The 27964-nt window shown below is 45.7% G+C and overlaps 1 protein-coding gene across 7 annotated transcripts; it reads left to right on the forward strand.

The window, feature by feature from the left end:
• Window positions 1–258: 258 nt before the first annotated feature.
• LOC125537147 (uncharacterized) lies at window positions 259–14958 on the forward strand. Of its 7 annotated transcripts, XM_087543890.1 has the most exons (11): window positions 259–667; window positions 780–946; window positions 1118–1189; window positions 1307–1488; window positions 1963–2033; window positions 2281–2552; window positions 2699–2797; window positions 3116–4067; window positions 4580–4687; window positions 4780–6788; window positions 6948–10757. In XM_087543890.1, exons 1-4 carry the CDS (start codon window positions 563–565, stop codon window positions 1332–1334), a joined length of 372 nt encoding a protein of 123 aa, XP_087400016.1. In that variant the 5' UTR covers window positions 259–562; the 3' UTR covers window positions 1335–1488; window positions 1963–2033; window positions 2281–2552; window positions 2699–2797; window positions 3116–4067; window positions 4580–4687; window positions 4780–6788; window positions 6948–10757. The 7 variants fall into 7 exon arrangements, 5 of the variants coding, with proteins under 5 accessions (XP_087400016.1, XP_087400017.1, XP_087400015.1 ...); XM_087543891.1 differs by lacking the exon at window positions 1963–2033 and having other exon boundaries at window positions 1011–1189; XM_087543889.1 differs by lacking the exon at window positions 1963–2033.
• Window positions 14959–27964: the final 13006 nt, after the last annotated feature.

Below are 27964 nucleotides of genomic sequence, written 5' to 3' on the forward strand. Positions count from 1 at the left end.
GTACCTATGCAAGCATGTTCCTTATTACTTGGTAGACCATGACAATTTGATGAAAATTCTGTACACCATGATAGAAACAATCAGTATAGTCTTGTTCATAAGGATACAAATATTACTTTGCTTCCTATGACTCCTGATTCTATTTTAAAAAATGATATTAATAGAGGTAATAAAGTAAAACAGAAGAAAAAAAATGAAATCAGATTGTGGCAAAAGAATAAAACCCTTTAAGAGTCGTGTAAGGAGTGTCCTATGGCGACGTCCACGTGGGCATAAGGGACTGGGCTGATTTTCTCGTTTCGTTTTATGGTTTTTCCCTGCTCGTTTTGTGGTCGCAAGAAAAACCCTAGCCCATTCCCGTCCGCATCCCTGCCGCCGCCGCCGCCCTCCCAGTTCCCTCTGCTCCTGCTGCTTCCCTCCACCTCTCCCTCCTCCATGCCGTCAGGGGCGCCCCTCAAGCCCCACCTCATCGGTTCCTCACCCCGGGCTCCTTCTCCCCCGCCCATGCTGCTCTCTGTGCGCGGTGACCGGACAGAGGAGGAAGATCAGGAGGGCCGCAGGGATGAAGGAGGAGGTAGAGCCGTTCACGTCGCCGCCGCCGTCTTCCTCGCCCTCAGCATGCGGGCCGCAGCGCTCCACCTCCTTGGCATCTCCGTCTGGTCTGCAGGTACACAACGCCCACCCCCATCTCTTCATCTCTCTTCTACTCTGTTTCATCTTCCCTAAAGCTAGAGCCATGGAACCGAGGACTAATTGGGTTCCCTACCATGAGAGAGAAGATGATGAGAAATAAGGGACGGGAGCAAGATGTGAGGATGTGGAGACGCTATGTTGCCTCCATCCCTGGCCTTCTTCTTGGCGTGTACTCGTTGGTCATGCTCCGCTTCCTCCACTCCCACCTCTCGGCCTCGACACCTCTGCGTATTTCTCCATCACTCTCTTGCAGGTACTCACTCTACTCCTCCTCTGCTTTCAGTTAGTCTGCAATTTTTTCATCCTTGCTTATGTAGGTTATTGTTGAAATCCAACAAGGCCACTGTGGAACTCAGTGATTTGTTTCTCAAATACGTCTGTGTTGTGTGATTTGCTATGCAAGCTATATATGGATAAATTGCAGGGGAAATATAATTGTGCTGGATTGTTCGAGACATCCATCACATAATTTTCTCAGATTTAGAACTCATGCAGAGTAAGTTCTGGTTCAGATTTGGTGCTGTTTCAGATTTTTGTTTGGGATGATCTCCAAATCTACTTATAGCTCAAATTCTTACTGTTTTCCTGAACGCCTTTTTGTTTGTTTGTGCAGTGTTGTTATCTTTTCAGGTATGTGCTGAGAATCCTAGGTGCGGCGACCTCAACAATGTCCCATCGTTGCCGGCGGTCTCCTATATGCTCCTGCGGAATAAGTTCTTCCTGACCACCTCGACACTCACCGCCACCGAGGAATCCAGGGACAAGACTACCACCAAGTTGCTCATCCGCCTTCAGGTGATTGTTTATGTACTTGTGGTAGACCAAATTTAGGTCGGGGATGTAGGGCTTCACAATTTGGTTTGTTAACCAGGTGTGAACTAATGATTATTCTGGGCTTATTTACTTGCTGTTCACAAACCATTTCTCCTTTCCAGATTATTAGTTCCTCCATTGTATCCCTGCACATTTGCTTCAAATTGCACCATCGTAGTTCTGAGTGTCGTACTCAGTTATTCTATTTTTGCATCGTCCCTTTGATTCTACTAGAGTTTGAATGTATGTAAATATGGATAATACATGCATAATTGAATGGGACCATAGCTGATTTGCTGTTTGAGAAATGATTTAAGAATCAAGCCTCACCATGAGCTTTTCTGGGGAACTATGTATTACAGACTAAAATTTATTTTTCCCATCATATGTATTTCTTTTTTATAATATTAGTAACATATTGAAATCATGGAGCTCAAGTATGTATTGGCATAACAGGATGCACACATAAGGCTGGTTTGGTGATTCCTAACAGAAAGAAGTAAACCATTGTTGATGTGTCCTCTAAGGTAGCACTCGGATACTATTTCAGGTTAATAATTTATTAACGAAACCTGCAGGAAATTATTTACGAATACTTGCAAACCACAAGTATATTTACTAATTTACATGGTTTGATGCTTTTATTCGTTTATAACTGTTGGCACTATTTCTGCACTTATTTATGCCATAGCGTTTCCAAAATTATCTCCTCTTCCATCTACTTTTCTATTTCTCTGAATAGATGGAGGTTTAAAACATCTATTGTGCTACCAGGTGCAGACGGTGGGCTCTGCGTGGTCGAACCTAAGGTAGTTCCTTTCAAGGGCTAATACCAATGAGGTGTACCAGGTGCGCTGGCTCATGCCACCGCATCCACCGACAGCAAGGTGGAGAATGAGGCGCTCAAGGAGAGGGAGACCAGGATGGTGCTTGTGTCTATACGGTGACAGCGTGGACCTCTTCTTCGCAGCGAGGACGAAGTTGCATGTCCCAAATCGTTAGGGGCTAGGCTGTTTCCGCGTCGAGGAGTTCATTTTGGCAGACGGGTAGGTGCACATGACCCAGACATCATATCTAAACATAATACCCAGCCTTTTCTTGGACTATGAACTCCATTTGTGTTCTTCCTCTCGATTCTTTGTGATTTTAAGGCCATCTCAGTAGTTGTTTCCTATCTTCTGTTACTATGCAGAACTTTTGAAAGCTAGAATATTTTGGTGAAATGTGAAGGGCTGCTTCAGTTTACCCATAGTGTTATTTCTAGATGAACAAGGAGTGGTGACATTGTGAGGTGAGTATTCATAAACTAACCTGCTATAAAACCCTGATTATCTTACTGATTGACCACACATTTTGATATATTATATGCTAACATGAGAAAGATTACATGTTATATGCATATCATGTATTTTCTGTAGTATTTGGTTCATAGATGCCAATGAAACTGCCAATGATTTGAATCATAATTTTGGATCCTTCTTTTCCATTTTTGTATGCTTGCAACAAGCGCCTGTCAGAGATTCCCTAGCGCCTTTACCTCTATTTTGTACGTTCTTGGTAGCACTTCTTTTTATTGTTACTCTAATATGTTAATTTCACTTTTGGATAGATGGTGAAGCCAGAGCATTGTCGATGAAACTAGCCGAGGAGGAATTGTGAGTTCACCTCCCTCTCCTTTGCATCGGTTGTATTTTCTCTCCTCTTTGTGCCCATATATGTTATGTTTCCCCGGGTCGGTGTGAAGTGAGCACGCAGTTTGTCATCGTTCATCAATCGTCCGTCCTGTTCGTCTTCACTTCGTTCGATGTGCCTTTCCGTTGCGGAGGTGTGTTTTGTTATTTTATCTTGTTGCACTTGTTAATATGAAATCACGTCTTAAAGGATTCAGAAGGTTATACTTCAGTTTAGTTATTGTGTTCTTAAGATTTCTATACGAACTTTACTCCTTTCTACAAGACTAGCCATCAAATTATGATAACTGAACCATTGAAAAACTATAGAAGGATTAGTGGCAATAAAACCTTAGGTTAGTTCTACCCTTTATTTTGTTATAATTTCTCTGTTCTGGTAATGAAAAAGATGACCACGCAGATTAAAGGTTTAGAAACTATAAAAGGATCTGAACATGAAGCTTAATCTGCTGAATTTTCACTTCAGTAGTCCCTCGGCTTCGAGAGTATACACAATATTTGATTGTTGCTTCTCAATGATGCTACCAAAAATTGGACACCCTGGCGTCGGAGAGACGGACCAGGAGGCCGAGCAGTCCGTGGTGTCGCCGCCGTCGTCCTCATCCCTCGTGCGTGGTGACGGAGAGAGGCGATCCGTCTGGAGCTCGAGTATAGTTGACCGCGTCTCTTTTCTTTCTCTTCTTTCGCACGTCTCTTTTTCTGTAGCTGTTTGAAGGCTTATGATGCATGGTCACTGACTGTATTGGAGATGTAACATGGTTTGTTAGGTTCAGCCATTGTGCAATCTGCACTAACAGGCATGTGCCCAGCTAAGAGCAATCTGTAGGATATAATCTAGGATTTGCTGCAATTATCTGCTTCAATTTATAGGTATAAGTACTTCAAATTCCTTCAATGGTTGGGAGACATATGAATTTGATTACACTACTATTTCAATTACTGGATGGTTATTTTCAGTGTTATTTATGACCATTACTGTACTTAATATGGTATCAAGGTTACAGCCGAATGTATCTTGTACCATACCACCCATGGATCTAAGTACAAATAATAATGAGCAATGATTTCTCAGGCTAAAAAAATTCTGCTATCTCACTCAAGAGCAATAATATACCCACTGAAGACTGACAGAAAACTGTAACCTTACTTTGAGTAGTGCATCTCACAATAACAGTTGTCCTCTCTTTTTACATGTTTTAAAAATCTGCATATTTTCTTGTAATGATTTCGGTAACAAAATTGAATGGCGCGGTGTATGCTCACATATCCCCGCTCTTACAAGCTACCATAAGGCATGTTTCAGACTGTTAGTGTATACTATATTGCTTACTCTGACATTGGATTTTGTGTTAACTGCTATATTATATATTTTTGTTTCTTAGGAGCCGCCTCCTCTTTTACTGATAAAAACTGGTCGGAGGGGATCTGCTTTTTCCCCTGATCTTCTCCGCGATTGGGAGCCTGAGCCATGGCTGACCCATTCATTGCTGGTCAGGAAAATCTGTCCGCCTCTTCTTATTTTTCCTATGTTGTTCTTCTGTTGGACGAAGGGGTTACTAACGTAATCAGTTTGGTTTCTTAGTGCCTACCTCCTTGCCGGATTTGGTGATGATGCCAAAGGAAACAATGGGTTGTTGGGATACCCGGAATTATCTTCTATCAGCACTTGCATTCAAAACCCAAACTGACCTTTAATTTAATGGAACGTACGTACATTCACTGATTTGTATACTTATTAGGTTGCCCAGAAGAACATAGATGTTGGTTTCATAATATGTATTTATGGATTGTAACCTACGTTTATCAATACGTCCATTATATGCATACGGCAATTTTTATTAAGGTGATCTGGTGCTCTTCTTTTTCTTTCGACTTACGCGTGGTGGTTATAAGCCAAGGAATAGTGGAAGTGCATCACAATTCTCTCTTGTATGATCAACCATGTACATTACCTGATATCATCTAATGCACGTGGCTCATTATCGTGCAAATGGCTCCAGCAAAACCTAATAAAAATGCTAATCAGGCTCAAGGTGCATGTTTTCCAACAAGTAGACTAAACATGTTGGCAAGTAGATACGCTAAAAAAAGCATGTCGACAAGTAGAGAAAAAGGACTAGGAGGGACGATTAAGTTCAACAATACTTGACATATGCTCATTTGTTTTTCTAATATGGTGCTATGGTGGCGTTCATTTGTCTGTTGTACCATTTGGTCGTGTCGCTGTATGATGGCGTTCAATTGTCTGAATTTGGATCGCGGTGCAGGTCTCGGCAGCACCCAAATATTCACACATATTGGTGATAGTCTGATAGGCCTTTTGGGATTTGCAGTGTATGTGGATCTTGGCAGAGCAGAGTCACTTAACCCTGTGAGTCCATTATATCATGCATGTAGTGAATGCTTGCATCCAGTCAGTGAATAATGGTTGTAACGATAAGTTTGTGTATTTGTTTTATTGATCAATGTGTGCGCCGCACGCTGAGTAACCTAACTTCTGAAAGTTATGGCTGTAGTTACAAGTATGCACTAGCATATTGGTTTGTTTTCTGATTCTGGTGGGATTATGTCTTCATTGTATTTCCCAACATTTATAACTGGTTACTCTGAATTGGTTAATTGCTTTGCAAAATTTTCTGTGATGAACTACGATGATGAAAGTTGTACTGGGTAAGTTAGTTTTCCTGAGAACTTACCATGGGTCAAACTAGTATTAAGTTAATCAAGTTGTTTGAAATGATATTAGCAGACATGACTCGCTTCATGTTGGTTCTGAATTCTACTCATTGTCAGTTCTCTTTTAGTCGTTTTGTTTCAGCGAGTGCCTACAAGGTATCTGCGGAGGTTAACTGAATTATTTTCCCATTTGATGTGTGACATCCGTAAATAGCTACTAGAGATAATTACTAGATTATATCACTATGTTGAAGTTCTCTTAAATTATCATGCTCTGTCCACGAGTTGGATCACTTGTGTCTTCTGGATAGTTGTTGCTTGAGTTTAATTTTACATTGTGCTTATGAGATGATAGTTATACCTTACATGAGATCCATCATTCATATTGTTGTTTCTTCATACTATTTCTGTTAAAATCTACATTTCTTCTGTACATGAAGTCAAATAGTCAATAGTTGTTGGATCATTCAGGTTTTCCTTTTCTTTGTTGTACTATATGAAGTGCGTATATTTTTAATCATTACACTGATTTTGCCGACAGTGCCGGCATACATGTCCCTTTCGTCATTGCCATCATCCTAGCATCTAGAGGTAGATCAAACGTTCTATAAAAGATCCCAGGCCTCTTTTTCTCTCATCAAATTTGAGAACATTTTTTTTAGGTCTGTCATCTATTATTATGGTCATAATTTGATCTCTTGATAGAAGTTAAATGAAGGGGGAACACCTGTTTGGAGGAGGGAAACAAGTACATAATATATTTTTCTTTCCTTCATTTGTGCCCTCTAAATACTTGTCATTTCTTTGGCAGGTTAGAGAGTATCAAGGATACAACATCATTTTGAAAATCCGAATTTGGCTAATCCATGTGTACTGGACCTGTTTTTGAAGTTGTTCTGTCTCATTTTTGTGAAGGTAATGCCACTTAAATGCTAAAACGTTGTGCAATATAATTAACTACCTAGATTAATGAATACTACTTGAGTTTCATGAGCTTATCATTCTTTTATGATATATGTTAGTGTCAATTTTGAAACATGACAGCATGACAGTGTTCTTATTTGTGCTTTGTAGTGAACATGCTTTTGCTAGCTGAACTTTACAAAGAGCTTAGCCTCTTCATCCATCGTGCACTAGTCTCTCTCTCCACATCATCCTTTTCTTTGGTCTCTAGGTGGGGCTGTGCATTTGATTGGATTTTGTGGTGGCCTGGTTGGGAAAAGGAAGGTGCATCTATTTTTGTTTGCTTCAGTTCTCCCTTTTGGATTGAGTTGTTGCTAGCTTGCCATGAAGTTCCTTTACTTGATAAGAAATTTTAGTTTGAAATATGTGGTCATTGGGAGTTCAGAAAAGGTGGCAAGCAGGGAAGTCACTACTTTGTACTTGTATTGTTTCCTTTTACCCAAGTGCCTTCATACGATACTACATATTTTTCAGTTTTACATCATTCGTTGTTACTAAACCACAACAGTACTACGGACTTGCACGTACCAGTGCTTCATATATGTCGTACTCTGACTGATGAAATAACATCACATAGTGCATACAAGAAAGTGTAAAGGACGCTTACCTAATTGGCACCGCCGAGTTTCCTCTCAGGAGGCGCCCCTGAGGGGCGCCTCAACCACTAGTTTGAGCAACAAATGTAGCCTAATAATAAACCACCTAGTGTTGCTTCTGAAATTAAACTGAAAAGTGCATGTTTACTTGTCATCAAATCTGATATTGATGATTTAGATTTTAGCAAATCTATTTGCAATGCTTCTGTGTGTAAAGAGGCATTATTTTCATTCGAGGACGTACTTTCCTTTTTGTCTCCTACTGTCACTAACATTTTTCAGGAGTTTGCTGACATCTTTTCATAAGATGTGCCGTCGGGATTATCACCTACTCATGGGATTGAGCATCAAATTGACTTAATTCCCGGTGCACCATTACACAACCGTGCACCATACCGTACCAATCCAGAGGAGACAAAGTAGATTATGCGTCAAGTACAAGAACTGCTCGACAAAGGTTATATACGTGAATCCCTTAATCCTTATGCTGTTTCTATCATTTTAGTGCTGAAAAAGGATGGTACGTCGCGTATGTGCGTTGATTTTAGATGCATTAATAATATTACTATTCGTTATCGTCATCCTATTCCTAGGCTAGATGATATGCTTGATAAATTGAGTGGCTCTACAATATTCTTCAAAGTTGATTTGCGTAGTGGATACCATCAAATTTGTATGAAATTGGGAGATGAATGGAAAACTGCATTTAAAACTAAGTTTGGTTTATATGAGTGGTTAGTCATGCCTTTTGGATTAACTAATGCATTTAGTACTTTCATGAGGTTAATGATGAAGTTTTACGTGCTTTCATTAGACGATTTATGGTAGTTTACTTTGATGACATATTGATTTATAGCAAATCTTTGGAGAAACATTTGAAACATTTACGTGCTGTTTTTATTGCTCTACGTGATGCATGTTTGTTTGGTAACCTTGGAAAGTGTACCTTTTGCATCGAACGAGTATATTTTCTTGTCTATGTTGTTACTCCACAGGGAATTGAAGTTGATAAAGTCAAGATTGAAGCTATTGAGAGTTGGCGGCAGCCCAAAACGGTCACACAAGTGAGGAGTTTCCTTGACCTCGCTGGTTTCTATAGGCGTTTTGTGAGAGATTTCAGCACCATTGCTGCACCTCTCAACGAGCTTACAAAGAAGGACGTGCTTTTTGTTTGGGGTACCGCACAGGAAGAGCATTCACGGTATTGAAAAATAAGTTGACACATGCTCCTTTACTTCAACTTTTTGATTTTAATAAGACTTTTGAGCTTGAATGTGATGCTAGTGTAATTGGATTAGGAGATGTGTTATTATAAGATGGCAAACCTGTTGCATCCTTTTCTAAAAAATTGAGTGGGTCTAGTCTGAATTATTCTACTTATGATAAAGAATTATATGCTCTTGTTCGGACCTTAGAAACATGTCAACATTATTTATGGCCTAAGGAATTTGTTATACATTCTGATCATGAATCTTTGAAACACATTAAAAGTCAAGCAAAATTGAACCATAGACATGCTAAATGGGTTGAATTCATTGAGACTTTCCCTTATATCATTTAACACAAGAAGGGTAAAGAAAATGTTATTGCTGATGCATTGTCTCGTTGTTATACTATGCTTTCACAATTTGACTTTAAAATATTTGGTTTAGAGACCATCAAAGAGCAATATGTGCATGATGTTGAATTTAAAGATATATTGCAGAATTGTAAGGAAGGGAGAATTTGGAACAAGTTCGTTCTTAATGATGGATTTGTGTTTCGTGCTAACAAGCTATATATTTCAGGTAGCTCCATTCGTCTTTTGTTATTGCAGGAGGCGCATGGAGGAGGATTAATGGGACACTTTGGCGTTAAGAAGACGGAGGATATACTTGCTACATATTTCTTTTGGCCAAAGATGAGATGGGATGTTGAGCGTTTTGTTGCTCGCTGCACTACATGTTAAAAAGCTAAGTCATGACTCAATCCTCATGGTTTATATATGTCTTTGTCTGTATCTAGTGTTCCTTGGGAGGATATATCCATGGACTTTGTTTTAGATTTACCTCAAACAAAGAAGGGGAGGGATAGTATATTTGTTGTTGTGGATATGTTCTCGAAAATAGCACATTTTATACCATGTCATAAAAACGATGATGCTATTAATGTTGTTGATTTGTTATTTCGTGAAATTATTCGTTTACATGGTGTGCCAAATACTATTGTTTCAGATCATGATACTAAATTTCTTAGCCACTTTTGGAGATGTTTATGGGTTAAGTTGGGGACTAAACTGCTTTTTAGTACTACTTGTCACCCTCAAATTGATGGACAAACTGAAGTAGTCAATAGAACATTGTCTATAGTGCTTAGGGCTGTTTTGAAAAATAACAAGAAAATGTGGGAAGAATGCTTGCCTCATATTGAATTTGCTTATAATCGTTCATTGCATTCTACTACTAAGATGTGCCCTTTTAAAATTATGTATGGTTTCCTACCTCGTGCATCTATTGATTTGTTGTCTCTTCCATCTTCGGAGAAGGTTAATTTTGATGCTAAAGAATGTGTTGAATTGATTTTAAAAATGCATGAGTTAACTAAGGAAAACATTGAGTGTATGAATGTTAAATATAAACTTGCTGGAGATAAGGGTAGAAAACATGTTGTGTTTGCACCTGGAGATCTTGTTTGGTTACATTTGCGTAAGGATAGATTTCTTAATTTGCGCAAATCAAAGCTAATGCCACGTGCAAATTTCGTTCAGACGCTATTTTAGGTGCCGCATCATTTTATTATTGGGCCAGGCCCATGTATAGGTTGTTTTTAGAGTCCGTATGTGTGGGGAAACAAGAGTTAGGGTTGGTTTCGGACTCCTCCATCAAGGGCCACGAAATTCCCCCTCTCTCCTCCATATATACAGCCTTTAGGGCATCGTTTAGACTTTCGGCTTTGTTTAGATTAAAGTTCGTCATAACTGCAACTTCATGTACTTCGTTTGTATTCAACGACCAGACAAAGGCGTCACAGAACCCCACCTTAATCAATAAAAAAGCTTTCATCTTATGTTCGCAATATGCAGATTGTAATCTCAGTTTCTTGCTTGTTCTTTGTTTGCCTGCAGGAAACAGACTTTCGGGGTCAGGTTGATCGTGCTTAGGCGTGGTCAATAATCTCTCGGAGTTGGTTTAGCGATTGCTAGGGCGCGACGTCCTCGCACGTTCGTAGTCGGATCGTCAAAGTCGACTTCCTCCAAAACGATAGCCACCATCTCATCGAAAGACGGGACACCTTTGCCTCTATTACCTTTATCGCCTTGGGTGCAAGTTGGTGTTTGTTTGTGCAGGTATTCGGTGGCTTGTTGCGTTGTCTCCTACTGGATTGATACCTTGATTCTCAAAATTAAGGGAAATACTTACTCTACTTTGCTGCATCACCCTTTTCTCTTTAAGAAAAAAAACCAACGCAAACTCAAGAGGTAGCAGGAAAGATTTCTTGCATCGTTGCCGAGGAGATCTACGCCAAGCCAAGACATACCAAGTACCCATCATAAACTTTCATCCCTCGCATTACATTATTTTTCATTCGCCTTGTGACGCCCTTGAGGGAGTCCTGGATTAGGGGGTGTTCGGGTAACCGGACTATACCTTTAGCCAGACTCCAGGACTATGAAGATACAAGATTGAAGACTTCGTCCCGTGTCCGGATGGGACTTTCCTTGGCGTGGAAGGCAAGCTTGGCGATGCGGATATTCAAGATCTACCATTGTAACCGACTCTGTGTAACCCTAAGCCTATTCGGTGTCTATATAAACCGGAGGGTTCTAGTCCGTAGGACAACTTCATCATACAACAATCATATCATAGGCTAGCTTCTAGGTTTAGCCTTCTTGATCTCGTGATAGATCTACTTTTGTACTACCCATATCATCAATATTAATCAAGCAGGAGTAGGGTTTTACCTCTATCGAGAGGGCCTGAACCTGGGTAAAAACATCGTGTCCCTTGTCTCTTGTTACCATTCGCCTAGACGCATAGTTCGGGACCCCCTACCCGAGATCCGCCGGTTTTGACACCGATATTGGTGCTTTCATTGAGAGTTCCTCTGTGTCGTCACTTTTGGGCTCGATGGCTCTTTTGATCATCAACGATGATGCGGTCCAGGGTGAGACTTTTCTCCCCGGACAGATCTTCGTCTTCGGCGGCTTCGCACTGTGGGCCAATTCGCTTGGCCAACTGGAGCAGATCCAAAGCTACGGCCCTGGCCATCAGGTCAGATTTGGAAGTTTAAACTACACGGCAGACACCCGCGGGGATTCGATCTTCGACGGATTCAAGCCACAGCTGAGCGCGCCGCACTGTGTCGAGAGGCATGATCTAGCTCTGCCGCCGAACAGTGCCCTGGAGGCCGCACAAGCACCGATTTCGACCCTTTATTTGGAGCCTATTGCGCCAATCGAGGATGAGCGGTTGGACGTCACCTCGGGGGCTACGATCTCAAAGGCGATCGAGCCGAACGTCAGCTCCGCGTTCCGCACGGCCCGTGACTCCAAGGAGCCCGATTCCTCTCCGAACTCCGACCCCCCGCGCTCCTGCCGATCGAATCCAATTGGGCGCCGATAATGGAGTTCACCCCCGCGGATATCTTTCAGCACTCGCCTTTTGGCGACATCCTGAATTCTCTAAAGTCTCTCTCTTTATCAGGAGAGCCCTGGCCGGACTACGGTCAGCGAGGATGGGATACGGACGATGAAGAAATTCAAAGCCCACCCACCACCCACTTGGTAGCCACTATCAACAATTTAAACGACGTGCTCAACTTCGACTCCGCACACATCAACAGCATGGACGACGATGCAAGAGATACAAATGAGCCAACGCCCATAGGGCATTGGACAGCCACCCCATCTCACGATGTGTACATGGTGGATACCCCTAAAGAAAACGACAACGAGGAAAAAGGGGATGGAACGGGGGACCGATCCCTCGAAAAGCAATCAAAGCGTCGGCGTAAACGCCGACCCAAGCCCCGCCTCGATAAAGACCCAACCATAGAGCAGGATGAGCCGGTAGACGACGGGAAGGCCTTAGAGCAACCGTCCGAACAGGGCAACACGGATAGAGAAACCGAACATCCCTCCCCCGGCGAAAACGGCACTCCGGACGACCTTAGGCCGGATAAACCCATGAAGCAGAAGAATCTCCACAAGAGGCTCGTTGCAACAGCACGCAGCCTGAAAAAGCAGAAGCGGAAGCTAAAAACGGCGGAAGATGCACTCAGGATCCGATGGAGCACAGTAATCAACACCGCAGATAAATACGGCGACAGCCGCCGCACTACAAGCTATCCGAAGAGAAAGCTACTGCCCGAATTCGACGAAGAGGCCCTAAAGCCCTCGCATTCAAAAAATAAGAAAGCCACACGGTCGGATAGACGACCCCATGGCCAGCATAAAGCGGCAAGCGGCGCCGCACTTAAATCGGCATGCGACCCACTTAAGGATTCGCATCAGGGCCCAATCAGGTCCATTTACGGGCCAAGAAAGCAAGCTCTCGTAAGCAATGCAATAAAGCCATCATCAGAATTCGGCACACCCAAATACAGGGGCGCCGCACACCCCCTATGTTTCACCTATAAGGTCCTGGACTATGAATTTCCAGAGGGATTCAAACCCGTAAATATAGAGGCATATGATGGAACAACAGACCCTGGAGTCTGGATCGAGGATTATATCCTCCACATACATATGGCTAGAGGAGATGACCTCCACGCCATAAACTACTTACCCCTTAAGCTTAAAGGGCCAGCCCGGCATTGGCTTAAAAGCCTTCCTGAAAACACAATCGGAAGTTGGGAAGAACTCGAGGACGCTTTTCGAGCAAATTTTCAAGGGACCTATGTCCGCCCTCCGGATGCAGACGATCTTAGTCACATAACTCAACAGCCCGGAGAATCAGCTCGGTAATTCTGGAATAGATTCCTCACTAAAAAGAATCAGATAGTCGACTGTCCGGACGCCGAAGCCTTAGCAGCTTTCAGGCATAATGTCCGAGACGAATGGCTCGCCAGACACCTCGGCCAAGAAAAGCCAAGAACAATGGCCGCACTAACAAGCCTCATGACCCGCTTTTGTGCAGGAGAGGACAGCTGGTTGGCAAGATGCAGCCCCAGCGACCCAAGTACATCTGAAACTAGGGATGGAAATGGAAAACCGCGACGCAACAAGGACCGTCGTCGGACTAAGGAAAAAAGTTCGAAGAGCACGGCAGTCAACGCCGGATTCAAAAGCTCACGACAGAATCAGACAAAGCCACCCCTCCAGGATAACAGGGATGATCCATCCAACTTAAACAAAATCCTGGACAGGATATGTCAAATACACAGTACCCCCGGTAAGCCTGCTAACCATATCCACAGAGATTGTTGGGTTTTCAAACAATCCGGCAGACTCAACGCCGAACACAAGGGGCTCGACACACCAAGCGAAGACGAGGACGAACCCCAAAAGCAGAGCACCAGGAAACAAAAGAACTTCCCACAAGAAGTAAAAACAGTAAACTTACTTCACATAACAAAACGTGCGGCGCCCATAAAGGTACGCACCATACGACCTATCCCAAAGGGGTCCCGCCATTGGTTGTCAAAACCAATCATTTTCGATCAGCTGGATTATTCTAGAAGTATCAGGAACGCAGGCTGGACTGCCTTGGTACTCGATCCAATAATTGGCGGACTCCAGTTTTCAAATGTCCTTATGGACGGCGGCAGTGGACTAAACCTGATATATCAGGACACAATCCGCCACATGGGGATAGACCCAGCAAGAATCTGCCGCAGCAAAACCGCCTTTCAAGGGGTCACGCCTGGTCCGGACACCCATTGCATGGGTTTTCTCCGACTCGAAGTTATATTCGGCTCTACCGATAACTTCCGTCACGAAAAGCTGACCTTCCACATCGTCCCATTCTCCAGTCGCTATCAAGCACTACTGGGACGCGAAGCTTTCGCCCGCTTTAACGCAATACTGCATTATGCATCTCTAACGCTTAAGATGCCCGGTCCACGAGGCATCATCTCTTTGAAGGGGAAGCATTGATGTGCCCCTCCCCCAAGCGGAGGACTGTGCGGCCGCTTTGACAGCCCCACAGTAAAATGGCTTCACCGGCCAAAAATTTCGGAATAGGTCATTAAAGACCACGAACGCGGATAGACGAGTTCGGTACAAAATCATCATTGATGCAGGCTTAGTGGCCATATACCCCCGCACTAGGGGCTCCGTACATATACAATAAGAGACAATAAAGCTCAGTTCTATATATTTTACTTTATACTTTGCTTATTTTAAACTTTTGTTCGGCACGACCCATTTTCAGCTCAGTTCCTCTCTTTCGCAGATGAACGTCGTGCGGCGCCCGTCCAGGATACGTCACAACGGAGACACAGGCGCAGACGTGCAGTAGGGACCCGTCCTAAGGATTCTTTTTAGATTAAGACCCTGCGTAAACATTTTTTACTGTCTCTTGTTGCTACATATCCCCTGGTTTTCTTTGATATAACCAAGGAGGAGGCTGGCGTCTTGGCATGTGGCCATGTCAGAATTTTTGCGCGTACCTGAACACTAGGGGCTTTTTAATAAAGAGTGTTGTTTTGCCCGCACTCATAAAGACCGAACACCTTAGGGAGTGTTCGGCGTCGCGGGTTTTGGCATTATATGCATCAGCTCCGAATCATGTTTTTGGTCAAATGTTGGGTTGCCCGGCTCCTGAGTTCGGCTACCTTACGTTCCGCTCTATCGGCTAAGGTAGCATCAGGAGAACTACTGCGATTGTGCCCCGGTTAGGCCGGGCGAGCGCCTCAGTAGAGAAAGCCGAAAACTGACTGTCATGATGTAGCGTGAGACTGGTCAGCCACCCGATGACCTATCGGAATCTATAGGATTCCTCCGTTTTAACGAAGGGCCGTTTTCCGGCCAGGCACATACGCGCCCCGAACTCGGGCGAGCGCAGCCGCCACCAAGGGGCTACCTAAATAGTCCCACTGTCAAGCTCCTATGGCTAAGTGAAAGTGTTAAAGCATTATAGTCCGGTTGCCTGGCCCGCTGCGCTATCACCTCCTTTGTAGGACCAAGACGTTGGGTTAAGTGTGAAAATGCGTCTTCTGCGAGCACCCCCGCACTATGTGCGTGGGGCTGAAGCCAACGACTACCATCTTTCAGATCTTATATATATATATCTTAAAACAACCGCACAGGAGGTGTTCCCAATACTTGAAGGCACAAGTATAAAAGGCCACTACAATTTATCAAAATATTACTTTATAATTACATATGCTATCATAACATAGCATCCTTCGAGCACTACGTCTCTATTACACGAGCGCCTTCAAGTACTTCCTGAAAATAGTGCTCGGAGGGTACTCGGCTTTTGTCCGAATCTCGGGACGCAACAACGGTGGTCTCCATCTCTGCCCAGTATGTCTTGACACGGGCAAGAGCCATCCGTGCGCCCTCTATGCATGCTGACCTCTTCATCGCATTGATACGCGGCACCGCGTCAAGGAATTGCTGCACCAAGCTGAAATAACTCTTCGGCTCCGATCTCCCAGGCCACAGATGACCCATGACGTACTTCATGGCGAGTTTGGACAATCTATTCAGTTTGGCCCATTGAGCCAGGCGATCGTCCACTGCCAGTGGACGCTCTGGATTGTGGAACTATGACCAGAAAAGCTTTTCCACTTCGCGATCTTTTAGATCTCGAAAGTGTTCGGTCGCATCAGCAGCACTTGCTGCCAAATCCAGATAGGTGTCCTCCACACTCCACATCCGGTCCAACGGAGCAAACTTCGGATCACAAAACTTCCTCCACAGCATAAAGGGCTTTCCAGCCGCAATCTGTTTGGCCAGACGCAGCTCCTCCTTCGCAGCTCTCATCGCAGAGCGAGCGTCCTTGGCATCGGCAACGGCCTTCTCTAAGTCCGTCTGTCTCGCCCGGTCTTCTTTCTCAAGAAGTTTGCAACGGTCTGCAACACTCTTTAACTTCTCGGCCATCTCGGCCATCTCTTCTTTGCTTCGGCAGTGAGCAGCCTGTTTGGCTCTCAGCTCTTCAAGGGCCTTCTCGGCAGCCGCATCGCTTTTTCTGGCTTGCTCCTTAGCTCGGGCAAGTTCTGCCCTAAGATTCTCCACGGCGGCCGTACCATCTGCGTCAAGAACACACATTGTAAGACACTGGCATGAAGCTCCTCTTACCTGATGCCGCCCGAAGAATTACATACCTTGAGCCTCATCAAGCCGCTTGTTGACAAGCGCGATGTCAGCATCTGCCATGTCTAGTTGCCGCTTTAGTTCGGCCACATCATCAGTTCGGCTTGATTCCGGACACCTCGCCACCTACATTCAAAGGCGACATCTTAGACCTGGGATTATGATCCTCTGCGTGCCGTCATTTCTTGACAACGCGCAGAGTCTCAGGGGCTACTATCTACATTGGGCACATCTTACTTATGCGCAACTGATAAAAGTGTACATTATCTAACGTACCTCAAAACCCGTCAGTAAACTTTTGACGGCCTCATGCAATCTGCTTTCTGTGGATGAAATCCTTTCAATCACCGTGCCCATCAATGCACGGTGCTCCTCTGAGATAGAAGCTCGCCCCAGCAGAATCTTTAGCTCCTCCGGCCGAGCACCAGACGGTGCCGGACTTGTCCTATGGCCTCTTTCAAAGGCCGGACGCGGAGAACCTTGGGGGGCCACATAGCTATCTTCCGCCCCTGCCGGATTCAGAGAAACCCTCTGCGACGACACCTCAGGGTCGCCCGCCTCGCTAGGCGGTACGGCAGGGGGAGGCGTCCCGCTCTCCATCATCTCCGGAAGAAGATCCCCCGAAGACGAGCTCTGCTGAGAACGGCCGAGGTTCGAGCTACAAGGTAAAATTTTGGTTAATCTTCTCAGATATAAATCAAGGATTTCTCTCATCCCTCAAAAGGAAAACCTCTCTCTACTTACGGCTCGCTGGAGGGCTGATCCCTTTGAGGGCGTAGTTCAGCCGAGGAACTCCCCGGCGTCGGACCCTCTGACGAGGATTTTCTCCCCCGCTTCGGGGCCATGGTCTCCGGGTCGTCACAGGCGGCCCTCTTCTTCCCCTTGGGAGAGGAATTGTCGGTTCCTCCCTTCGGAGCAGCCTCCTTCGAGGAGGCCATAGTTCCCTTGTCCTTCCCCTTACTTCTCTCCAAAGGCATTATCTTCAACATCCTGACAAGCACGGGATCCGGCCTAGTTTCGGGAAGGGGAGACGGACACCTGATCAGCTTTGCCTTTGCTATCCACTCCTGTTTAAAAGGACAGCTCTTTTAGGGGCAAGTTTATGACGATTATATGGATAGTAGGTCCGGGCACAAGGTTACTTACTTGGGTATCCGGGCGATTGCAGCTTAGGCCTGCGTCCTCGGTAAAATCCGGACACATCATTTGTGATCCGAAGAACAGTTTATACATCTCCACGGGCGTTGCGCCCATAAAATGCTGGAGAGCTTGTGGTCCCTCCGGATTAAACTCCCACAGACGAAGGGAGCGACGTTTGCCGGGTAGTGTTCGGCGAATCAGCATGACCTGCGTCACCTTGACCAGGTTGAGGTCTCTTTCTAAGAGATCCCTGATGCGGCCCTGCAACAAGGGCACGTCTTTGGATAACCCCCAATCTAATCCTTTGTTGACCCATGACGCTAGCCGTGATGGGGGACCCGAGCGAAAGGCAGGAGGCGCCGCCCACTTGGCGCTCCTGGGAGCGGTGATATAGAACCATTCTCGTTGCCACAAGCCGAGCTCCTCTTGAAAGGAGCCCTCGGGCCATGGAGCATCAGCATTCTTACTTATGACAGCGCCTTCGCACTCTGCGTGCCGTCCCTCGATCATCTTCGGCTCCACTCCAAAAGTCTTGAGCCATAATCCGAAGTGAGGAGTAACATGGAGGAACGCTTCGCACACAACGATGAATGAGGAAATGTGGAGGATGGACTCCGGAGCTAAGTCATGAAATTCCAGCCCGTAATAAAACAGCAGCCCCCTCACGAAGGGATCCATCGGGAAGCCTAACCCCCGAAGGAAGTGAGACATGAACACTACGCTCTCACCGGGTTGGGGACTGGGAATAGCCTGCCTTTGAGCAGGCAACCTATGCGAAATTTCGGCGGTCAAGAACTTAGCCTCTCTCAACTTTAGCACGTCCTCCTCCGTGACGGAGGAGGGCATCCATCGGCCTTGAAGGTCGGAACCGGACATTGTCGAAGGTCCGAAGCGCCTGGAATCTGGAGCCTAGGGTGTTGGAACTCGAGGCGACGGGCGAACTCGTTTGAGATTGGAAAAAGGAGTAAGGCCTTGGTCTCTTTATAAGAGGTTGAATACCAGGAGCCCTCCCCGTAACCGTTTGGGACTCGCCTTTAATCGAGGAAACGTGCTAACGGGCACGATTGGGTTACCCATGTCCGTATTGATGAGAATCTCGTAAAAGGGGGGGACACGATCTCTGCTTTGACAAGACGTGCCAAGGAAACCACCTCGCTAAATGTGCTGAGGTGGAAAAATAAAAACGATTCGAGTAAAGGACTTGGCCGTAGTGTGATGTCACGCTGCGGAATACGTCAGCAGATTAGATTTGTGTTGATATTATTCTCTCTATGGCAATATGTGGAAACTTATTTTGCAGAGCCAGACACTATCCTTGGTGTTTAAAATCTTCTTGAAGGACTTGGAGGAGGAACCCGCCTTGCAACGCCGAAGACAATCTGCGCGTCGGACTCGTCGTCATTGAAGCTTGGTTCAGGGGCTACTGAGGGAGTCCTGGATTAGGGGGTGTTCGGGTAGCCAGACTATACCTTCAGCCGGACTCCAGGACTATGAAGATACAAGATTGAAGACTTCGTCCCATGTCCGGATGGGACTTTCCTTGGCGTGGAAGGCAAGCTTGGCGATGCGGATATTCAAGATCTCCTACCATTGTAACCGACTCTGTGTAACCCTAACCCTATCCGGTGTCTATATAAACCTGAGGGTTCTAGTCCGTAGGACAACTTCATCATACAACAATCATACCATAGGCTAGCTTCTAGGGTTTAGCCTCCTTGATCTCGTGGTAGATCTACTCTTGTACTACCCATATCATCAATATTAATCAAGCAGGAGTAGGGTTTTACCTCCATCGAGAGGGCCCGAGCCTGGGTAAAAACATCGTGTCCCTTGTCTCCTGTTACCATCCGCCTAGACGCACAGTTCGGGACCCCCTACCCGAGATCCGCCGGTTTTGACACCGACAGCCCCCGAATCAATCGTACACTAAACATACACACAAACATGCACGATCAAGATCAGGGACTCACGGGAAGATATCACAACACAAATCTACAAATAAAAATTAGTCATACAAGCACCATATTACAAGCCAGGGGCCTCGAGGGCTCGAATACAAGAGCTCGATCATAGACGAGTCAGTGGAAGCATCAATATCTGAGTACAGACATAAGTTAAACAAATTTGCCTTAAGAGGCTAGCACAAACTAGGATACAGATCGAAAGAGGCGCAGGCCTCCTACCCGGGATCCTCCTAAACTACTCCTGGTCGTCGTTAGCGGCCTGCACGTAGTAGTAGGCACCTCCAGTGTAGTAGGAGTCGTCGTCGACTGGCTCCTGGGCTCCATCGTCTGGTCGCAACAATCGGATATAGAAAGGGGGAAAAGGGGGAGCAAAGCAACCGTGATTACTCATCCAAAGTACTCGCAAGCAAGGAGCTACAATACATATGTATGCATTGGTATCAACTAGAAAAGGGGTAGCATATATGGACTGAACTGCAGAATGCCAGAATAAGAGAGGGATAGCTAGTCCTGTCGAAGACTACGCTTCTGGCTGCCTCCATCTTGCAGCATGTAGAAGAGAGTAGATGGTAAGTTCACCAAGTAGCATCATGTAGCATAATCCTACCCGACGATCCTCTCCTCGTCGCCCTGTGAGAGAGCGATCACCGGTTGTATCTGGCACTTAGAAGGGTGTGTTTTATTAAGTATCCGGTTCTAGTTGTCATAAGGTCAAGGTACAACTCCGGGTCGTCCTTTTACCGAGGGACACGGCTATTCGAATAGATCAACTTCCCTGCAGGGGTGCACCACATTTTCCAACACGCTCGATCCCCTTTGTCCAGGCACACTTTTCTGGGTCATGCCCGGCCTCGGAAGATCAACACGTCGTAGCCCTACCTAGGCACAACAGAGAGGTCAGCACGCCGGTCTAAATCCTATGGCGTAGGGGTCTGGGCCCATCGCCCATTGCACACTTGCACGTTGCGTGGGCGGCCGGAGAGTAGACCTAGCAACCTCCATTACAAAGGAAGTTGCGTTAGGCGGTCCAACCCAGCGCGCGCCGCTCAGTCGCTGACGTCACGAAGGCTTCGACTGATACCACGACGTCGAGTGCCCATAACTGTTCCCGCGTAGTTGGTTAGTGCGTATAGGCCAGTGGCCAGACTCAGATCAAATACCAAGATCTCGTTAAGCGTGTTAATTGAAGTATCCGCGAACGCCGACCAGAGCCAGGCCCACCTCTCTACTGGGTGGTCTCAACCTGCCCTGTCGCTCCGCCACAAAGTAACAGTCGGGGGCCGTCGAGAACCCAGGCCCACCACTACCTGGGTGAAACCACCTGCCCCTTCAATCCCCAACATCAGAATCACTTGCGGGTACTCAATGAGTCGACCCAACTTTAGTCCCAACATTTATTATGTGTAATATGTATAGAATATACCCGTGATCAACACCCGACGTGATCACGGCCCGATAGTATAGCATGGCAGACTGGCAAGAATGTAGGGCCACTGATGATAAACTAGCATCCTATACTAAGCATTTAGGATTGTAGGTAAGGTATCAACAGCTGTAGCAACAATGACAGGCTATGCATCAGAATAGGATTAACGGAAAGCAGTAACATGCTACACTACTCTAATGCAAGCAGTAGAGAGAGAATAGGCGATATCTGGTGATCAAGGGGGGGGGGCTTGCCTGGTTGCTATGGCAAGTAGGGGTTGTCAACAACATAGTCGATCGGGGCACCAGCAGCGGCGTCAGTCTCGTAGTCTATAGGAGAGAAGAGGGGCAAGAAACAATGAATATAATGCAAACAAATGCATAGTGATGCATGACATGACAAGTAGCGGTGCTAGGGGTGCCCTAACGCGGTATGAGGTGATACCGGTGAAGGGGGGAAACATCCGGGAAAATATCTCGGTGTTTCGCGTTTTCGGACAGATGAATCGGAGGGGGAAAGTTGCATGTTCGCTATGCTAGGGATGCGTGGCGGTCGAACGGGCTGCGTATTCGTATTCGTCTCGTTGTTCTGAGCAACTTTCATGTACAAAGTTTTTCCATCCGAGCTACGGTTTATTTTATATTGATTTTAAAAGACTTAAATCATTTTTAGCATTTATTTAATTATTTTAATTCAACATTATCCAGAATAGTGCATGCTGATGTCAGCATGACATCAGCAGTCAACAGAGGTCTTGACTGGTCAAACTGACGTGTGGGTCTAGTGGGACCCACCTGTCATACACTGCTTAGGTTAATCGGGGTTTCACTAATCTAATTACTGTTTAGTTAATTAACACTAGTTAATTAGGTTAATTAAACATTAATTAATTAACTTACTTGATTTCATTAATTACTTAATTATTTGATATATTATTTATTTATTTATTTTAAATCTTTTTTAAGAAAATGTTCTGGGGCAGGGCCCGTTGTCCAGTGGCACAGAGGCCTATCGGGGCGGGTACGGGTGCTGGGGCGCTGCCAGCGCCCGACCCGTATGAGGGCCGAGCGGGCGCTCGTCCGCATGGACGGCGAGGCCATGCCCGCTGCCGATGGCGGCCTCGGGTCGGGTGGTCGCCGACACCGCAGCGGCCACGACGCAGGGTGGGCATGCGGTCGGGGCCAGACCGGGCGGCGGCGCGGTGGGGGCTGCAGGAGCGGGGCAAGGACGACGCTGGCGGGGCGAGCTGCAGGTCGACGAGAGCGGCAGGGATTAGCGGCGCACGTGATACAGGCCGCAGCGGGCATCGCGGGGTGAGGACAGCGGGCGAGGCCGTGGCCACGACAAGAATAATGGCGAGCGGCACCGGCAGCGACCATGGGCAGCAGTCGCAGTTGCTGCAGCAAGGTAAAGCGAGGCGCGGCAGCGGGGCGCAGCGCGGGCGTGCAGGGGAGGCCGAGGCATGGGTTGCGGGGACGGGGATGTGGGCGCAGCGGAGCGGCAGGGGAAGCAGAGAGCAGCGGTTGTCGAGCGGCGCGTGGCCACGGCGGAGGTAGGCAGAGCGCGGCGGGCGAGCAGCGCGGTGGGGGCTGGGTGGCGTGGGGATCGCGGCGAACGGACGAGAGGGGAAGAGGAGGGGTTCCTCACCCCACGTTGCAGGGGATCAGGGGGCGGCGAGGCTCGACGGAGTCCGGCGAGGGAGAGTCAGGGGCGAGCAGTCCGGCGAGGAGGCGTGGTCGAGGCGGAGGACAAAGATGAGCAGCGAGGTGGAGTAGAGCATGGCGATGGAGAACATCGAGGTCTCGGTGGTGGTGGTGCTCCGGAGGTTGATGGCGTCGTGGTGGTGGCGACGGGCACCGAGGGCGACGGGGTCGAAGCGGGCAGCGTCGGCGAGTGCCCCGATCCCGATCTGGATCGAGGGGGGAAGAAGTGGGGTGGGGAATGGGGTGTCGGTGGGTTCGATTTTCCCCCAAGTGGGTTAAGTAGGAGTAGGCCGGGGTTGGGCCGACTAGCTGGGCCGGCGGCCCAGTTATGCCAGTGGGTCTTCTTCTGTTTTTGATTTATTCTCTTTTTTCCTTTTCTTTTCTGCTTTCTTTTATGTTTTCTGTCTTGACTTTATTTTAAAAATAGCAATTGCATTTTATCAAATATGAAACTTGGTCCAATATTTATAATGCAAGTTTATACACTGTCATAATTAGTTTGGGAGACAGTTGCAAAGTTTAGGAATTTTTATAATTTTAGAAGTAACTAAAAGGGTTGTTTTGGTACTGAAATAATTGCTAGGGCTATTAAATATTTCATTACATGTTGGATGCGGTTTGTTAATTAGTTAGTGAATATTTGTAATCTTTTGAACATTTTTAATTCGCTGTTTTATGAAACTATAATTTGGCTTGTTATTTGAATTTGTATTTGAACTAAGTTTGAAACAAGTGAGGTTTAGTAGCAGTAACAGTGGTGACGTGGTATCATTAGTAGAGAGTTACTGTAGCTTAATTATTCGGGCGTCACAATTCTCCTCCACTACAAGAAATCTCATCCCGAGATTTAAGAGGAGGAGTAAGGGGACAGGTTTGGTTACGAAGCCAATCAGGCATATTATATATCCAAATTCGTTCAGCTTTCTTAAGTCAAATAACATCCTTCTATACCATCTCTTCAGTTTCAATGGGGTGATAAGGTACCAATAGAACAATGACTTGATTCCAGCAGCGTATGCATCAACTTAATTCCAGTGCAAGTACGTGATGTTGGATTCCTTACTTTGCAACCCAAAATTTATTTCATTTGACCTATAGGTAGTGTTTTTCATGTACCTTTTGTATTTCCATTTGCATTTTTCCTACTTTTTTTACCCTCTTCCCTTCAGATTAGGCAACTAAAAGCAAACCAATGGATTTTTTCTAACAGTAAAATGCAAGCAATGACTATATATGCTGGGATTAGTCAATTATATTGCACAATATACGAGGTTCTTCTCAACATCTTAAATCCATGTTACTGTATATATCACCATGACACCATCATCCGATAGATTAATTGTAGCGACCAGACCTCAAACGGTCCAATCTCTGTGCTCCGGTGTCATCCCTGGATCAGTAATGCTGACACCATACAATACTTGAAGGATTTATAACAGAGTAGCAATCACACACTTATTACATCGAGTGTCTCAAAAGAGAATTTATTACAATAAATATGGCTTAAGGCCATCTAATAACGATAACAGCGGAAGGCTTGGAAGATAAGTGAGTCCATCATTTCCAACGGCATCACTAAGTATAGAACCACGACCTAAAGGCACCTTACTCGTCGTCTGAAAAGTCTGCAACATGAACGTTGCAGCCAGAAACGGGTCAGCATATGGAATATGCTGGCAATGTAACACATAGAGAGCAATGAAAGAATAAGGCTATACTACATGCATATTTGGCTGGTGGAAAGCTATATGGCTACAGTTTTGCGTAAAGCCAATTTTTGCCTACTACAAAGGAATAAATTTTATTTAACTATCATGGTAGTTGTTAAACATTGAGAGCGTAGACACCCTCTCAATCCCAATTAAGCATCATCATTAAAACCCAACAAAATTAAATTAGAGTAACATGATGAGATTCACATGATAATCCAAGTACTAGATACTCAAGATGTCCATAACCGGGGACACGACTAACCATGATTAGTTTATACACTCTGCAGAGGTTTGCGCACTTTTCCCCACAAGACTCGATCTCCTCCGTTGGGATTCTCGCACTACATGATGTTTGAGAAACGGATGACCGAGACATAGTCTTTCAGAAGCGCTTGCACCTTACGAACGGTTAGACCGTACCAACCTACATCCCCTACATCTGCTAGTCTACCACTGTAAGAGTTCGCACGACTTAGTCAACTATGCTAGAGCCCATAGTAGCTTGTGGCTGCACACAGAAGTTTCTAGTATGAAAAATCTCATGATCCCTTTGAGCCTGGGTGGTGGTCCAAAAGAAAAACAGGCAATCACTGGAATACCCAGGTGCCTCAATCCACCCAGATGTGTGTTTAAGTTGCCACCTTAGATAAACCATTAATTTAACAATCTCACATCTGTCATGGATACACTCACCCAATCCACGTCTACTAGCATAGCATGGCATAATAAGCAAACATAGAAGTAACTCCCAAAGGTTTGATAATAAACAGGTAATAGGTACTACCTCATCTAATTCTTTAATTAGATCCTAATCATGCAATGGTGTGAGGATTGATCTAATGCAATAAAACTGGGTAATAGGAAGTATGATCAAAGTGTTACTTGCCTTGCTGATGATCCGTGAAACCTAGCGATTCGAAGTAGCAAGCGGCGCACTCTGGGTACTCTATCGCAAACAAACAAGCATACAATAAGTACTCATCTAATGCACATGTAAAACTCGAATAAGAGATCTAACCAGATAGTTCAACTTAAGAACTCCGGTTGGCAAAAGAATCAAATCAAACGAAGCAACAAAAGACAAACGGCAAACGAAACAAGCTCCGTTTACTAATCTGAATCTAGGTCAAATTTTACTGAGGCAAAAACTTGTTTGAGTTGGTTAAACGGAAAGAGGGTTTCGAGATGAAACTCCAGGCGCTTGAATCACCTGATTTTGATAAACGAGCGTAAAGTTAAACTAGAACGAAAATCGTATCAGAAATCATGATCAGAAATAATCACGGATTAATCCGAGAAAAAGAAAAACGACGAACAGAATAACGAACAAACGTTCGTTTTCTGGAACTAAACGATGAACGCGTTCGTTAAGACGAACGGACGAGCGAACGCTCGCTAAATAAATAAACCGGGAAAAAACCGATCTATTAAAAAAAACGGGAACTAGGGTTTTCTAAAAAAACCAAATCGGTTTTTCTCAGAAAACCGGGCGGCGGGGCGGCTACCTCGGCTCGGTCCGGCGGGGCTCCGATGGGGCTTCCGGTGGGCAGCAGCGGCGGCTGGGTGGCGGCAGCGGGGCGGCGGCAGCAGCGGCGGCGGCGTGCGGCGCGACGCAGGCGATGTGTGGCGGCAGCAGCGACGGGGCGGCGGGGTTGCATGGGCGGTGGCGGGTGGCAACTCGGGGCTCCCAGGGCCCCCCGGGGTGGCTATTTAAGAGAGGGGGGGGGGGACGACCTTGCTTGGGGAGGGGGTCGGCGGCGGAGGCATGCCTGGGTCGGTCTCCCCGAGTCCGGCGGCAGCTCGGCGAGGGAGGCGGTGGCGTGGCGGGCCGGCCTGGCTCGGTTGGGCCTTTGGCCCAGTCGGGCGCGGGGTTTTTTAAACAATTTCGCCGAAACTAAGAAAAATTCTAGAAAAAAAATAAAAATCTAAAATTGCCAAAACAAATTTTCACTGTCTAAATAAAATATTTAGAACAGGATGAACATTTTCTTGGCCCTAAATGCAATTTTTGAAAACGTGCAATTTTTCCTAAATTCAAATAAAACCACGAAAAACTCCAAAATAAAACCTTATTTGATTTTTTTATTAAATCCTCAATATTTCTTTATTTTGGGAAAGTCGTTTTATTCCCTCTCTCATATTTTATAATAGAAATAATTGGAGATAAAATAAATAAAATCAAATGATCCTATTTTCAAAATTTGAGAAAACTCAAATATGAAAATAACGAAATCCCCAACTCTCTCCGAGGGTCCTTGAGTTGCGTAGAATTTCTAGGATCAACCCAAAAGGCAAATAAATATGATATGTAGTGATGATCTATTATATAACATTCCAAATTGAAAATTGGGGATGTTACAAACCTACACCCCTTAAGATGAATCTCGCCCTCGAGATTCGGGTTGGCTAGAAAATAGGTGAGGGTGGTCCTTCAGCAAATCTTCCTCTCGCTCCCAGGTGGCTTCATCCTCCGTGTGGTGGCTCCACTGAACTTTACAAAACTTGATAACCTTGCTGCGGGTTACTCGGCTGGCATACCCAAGAATCTTAACTGGTTTCTCCTCATAGTTCAAATCACTGTCCAACTGAATTGCTTCCAGCGGCACTTTATCTCTCAGCGTATATCAGCCATCTCCGCGTGGCACTTCTTTAACTGGGAAACGTGCAACACGTCGTGAACTCCTGACAATCCTTCGGGTAATTCCAACTTGTAGGCTACTTCTCCCATACACTCCAAAACCTTGTATGGTCCTACAAAACGTGGCGTTAGCTTTCCCTTAACTCCAAAGCGCTTAACTCCTCGAAGTGGAGATACTCGAAGATAAACTCGGTCTCCGACTTCGTAAACTGTCTCCTTGCGTTTAGAATCTGCGTAGCTCTTCTGCGTGGACTGAGCTACCTTGAGCCTATCGCGAATCAATTTCACCTTCTGTTCAGACTCCTTAATCAAGTCCGGTCCAAACAACTGGCGGTCTCCAACTTCATCCCATGACAGTGGGGTCCTGCACCTCCTTCCGTACAAGGCTTCAAAAGGGGCCATCTTCAAACTGGATTGATAACTTTTGTTGTAAGAGAACTCTGCATATGGCAAATTGTCGTCCCAACTAGATCCATAATCTAGCGCACAAGCTCTCAGCATATCCTCCAAAATTTGATTGACTCTCTCGGTCTGTCCATCTGTCTGCGGATGGAAAGCTGTACTGAATTCTAGCCTGGTACCCAAAGTTTCATGCAACTGATTCCAGAACTTTGAGGTAAACTAGGTTCCTCTATCTGATACAATGCTCCTTGGAACTCCATGCAGACATACGATCCTGGTCATGTATATCTTTGCCAACTTGGCACT

Source organism: Triticum urartu, chromosome 2A (assembly GCF_056163025.1).
Source record: "Triticum urartu cultivar PI428250 chromosome 2A, HENAU_Tu73, whole genome shotgun sequence".
Classification (NCBI taxonomy): Eukaryota; Viridiplantae; Streptophyta; class Magnoliopsida; order Poales; family Poaceae; genus Triticum; species Triticum urartu.

Excerpts from the sequence above, each read along its gene's own strand:
- LOC125537147 (XM_087543890.1), top strand. The coding sequence starts at position 563 with ATGAAGGAGGAGGTAGAGCCGTTCACGTCGCCGCCGCCGTCTTCCTCG. Across the intron at positions 668-779 it reads CATCTCCGTCTGGTCTGCAG|ATGATGAGAAATAAGGGACG; the intron begins GTACACAACGCC and ends ATGAGAGAGAAG. Across the intron at positions 1,190-1,306 it reads AGATTTAGAACTCATGCAGA|TGTTGTTATCTTTTCAGGTA; the intron begins GTAAGTTCTGGT and ends TTGTTTGTGCAG.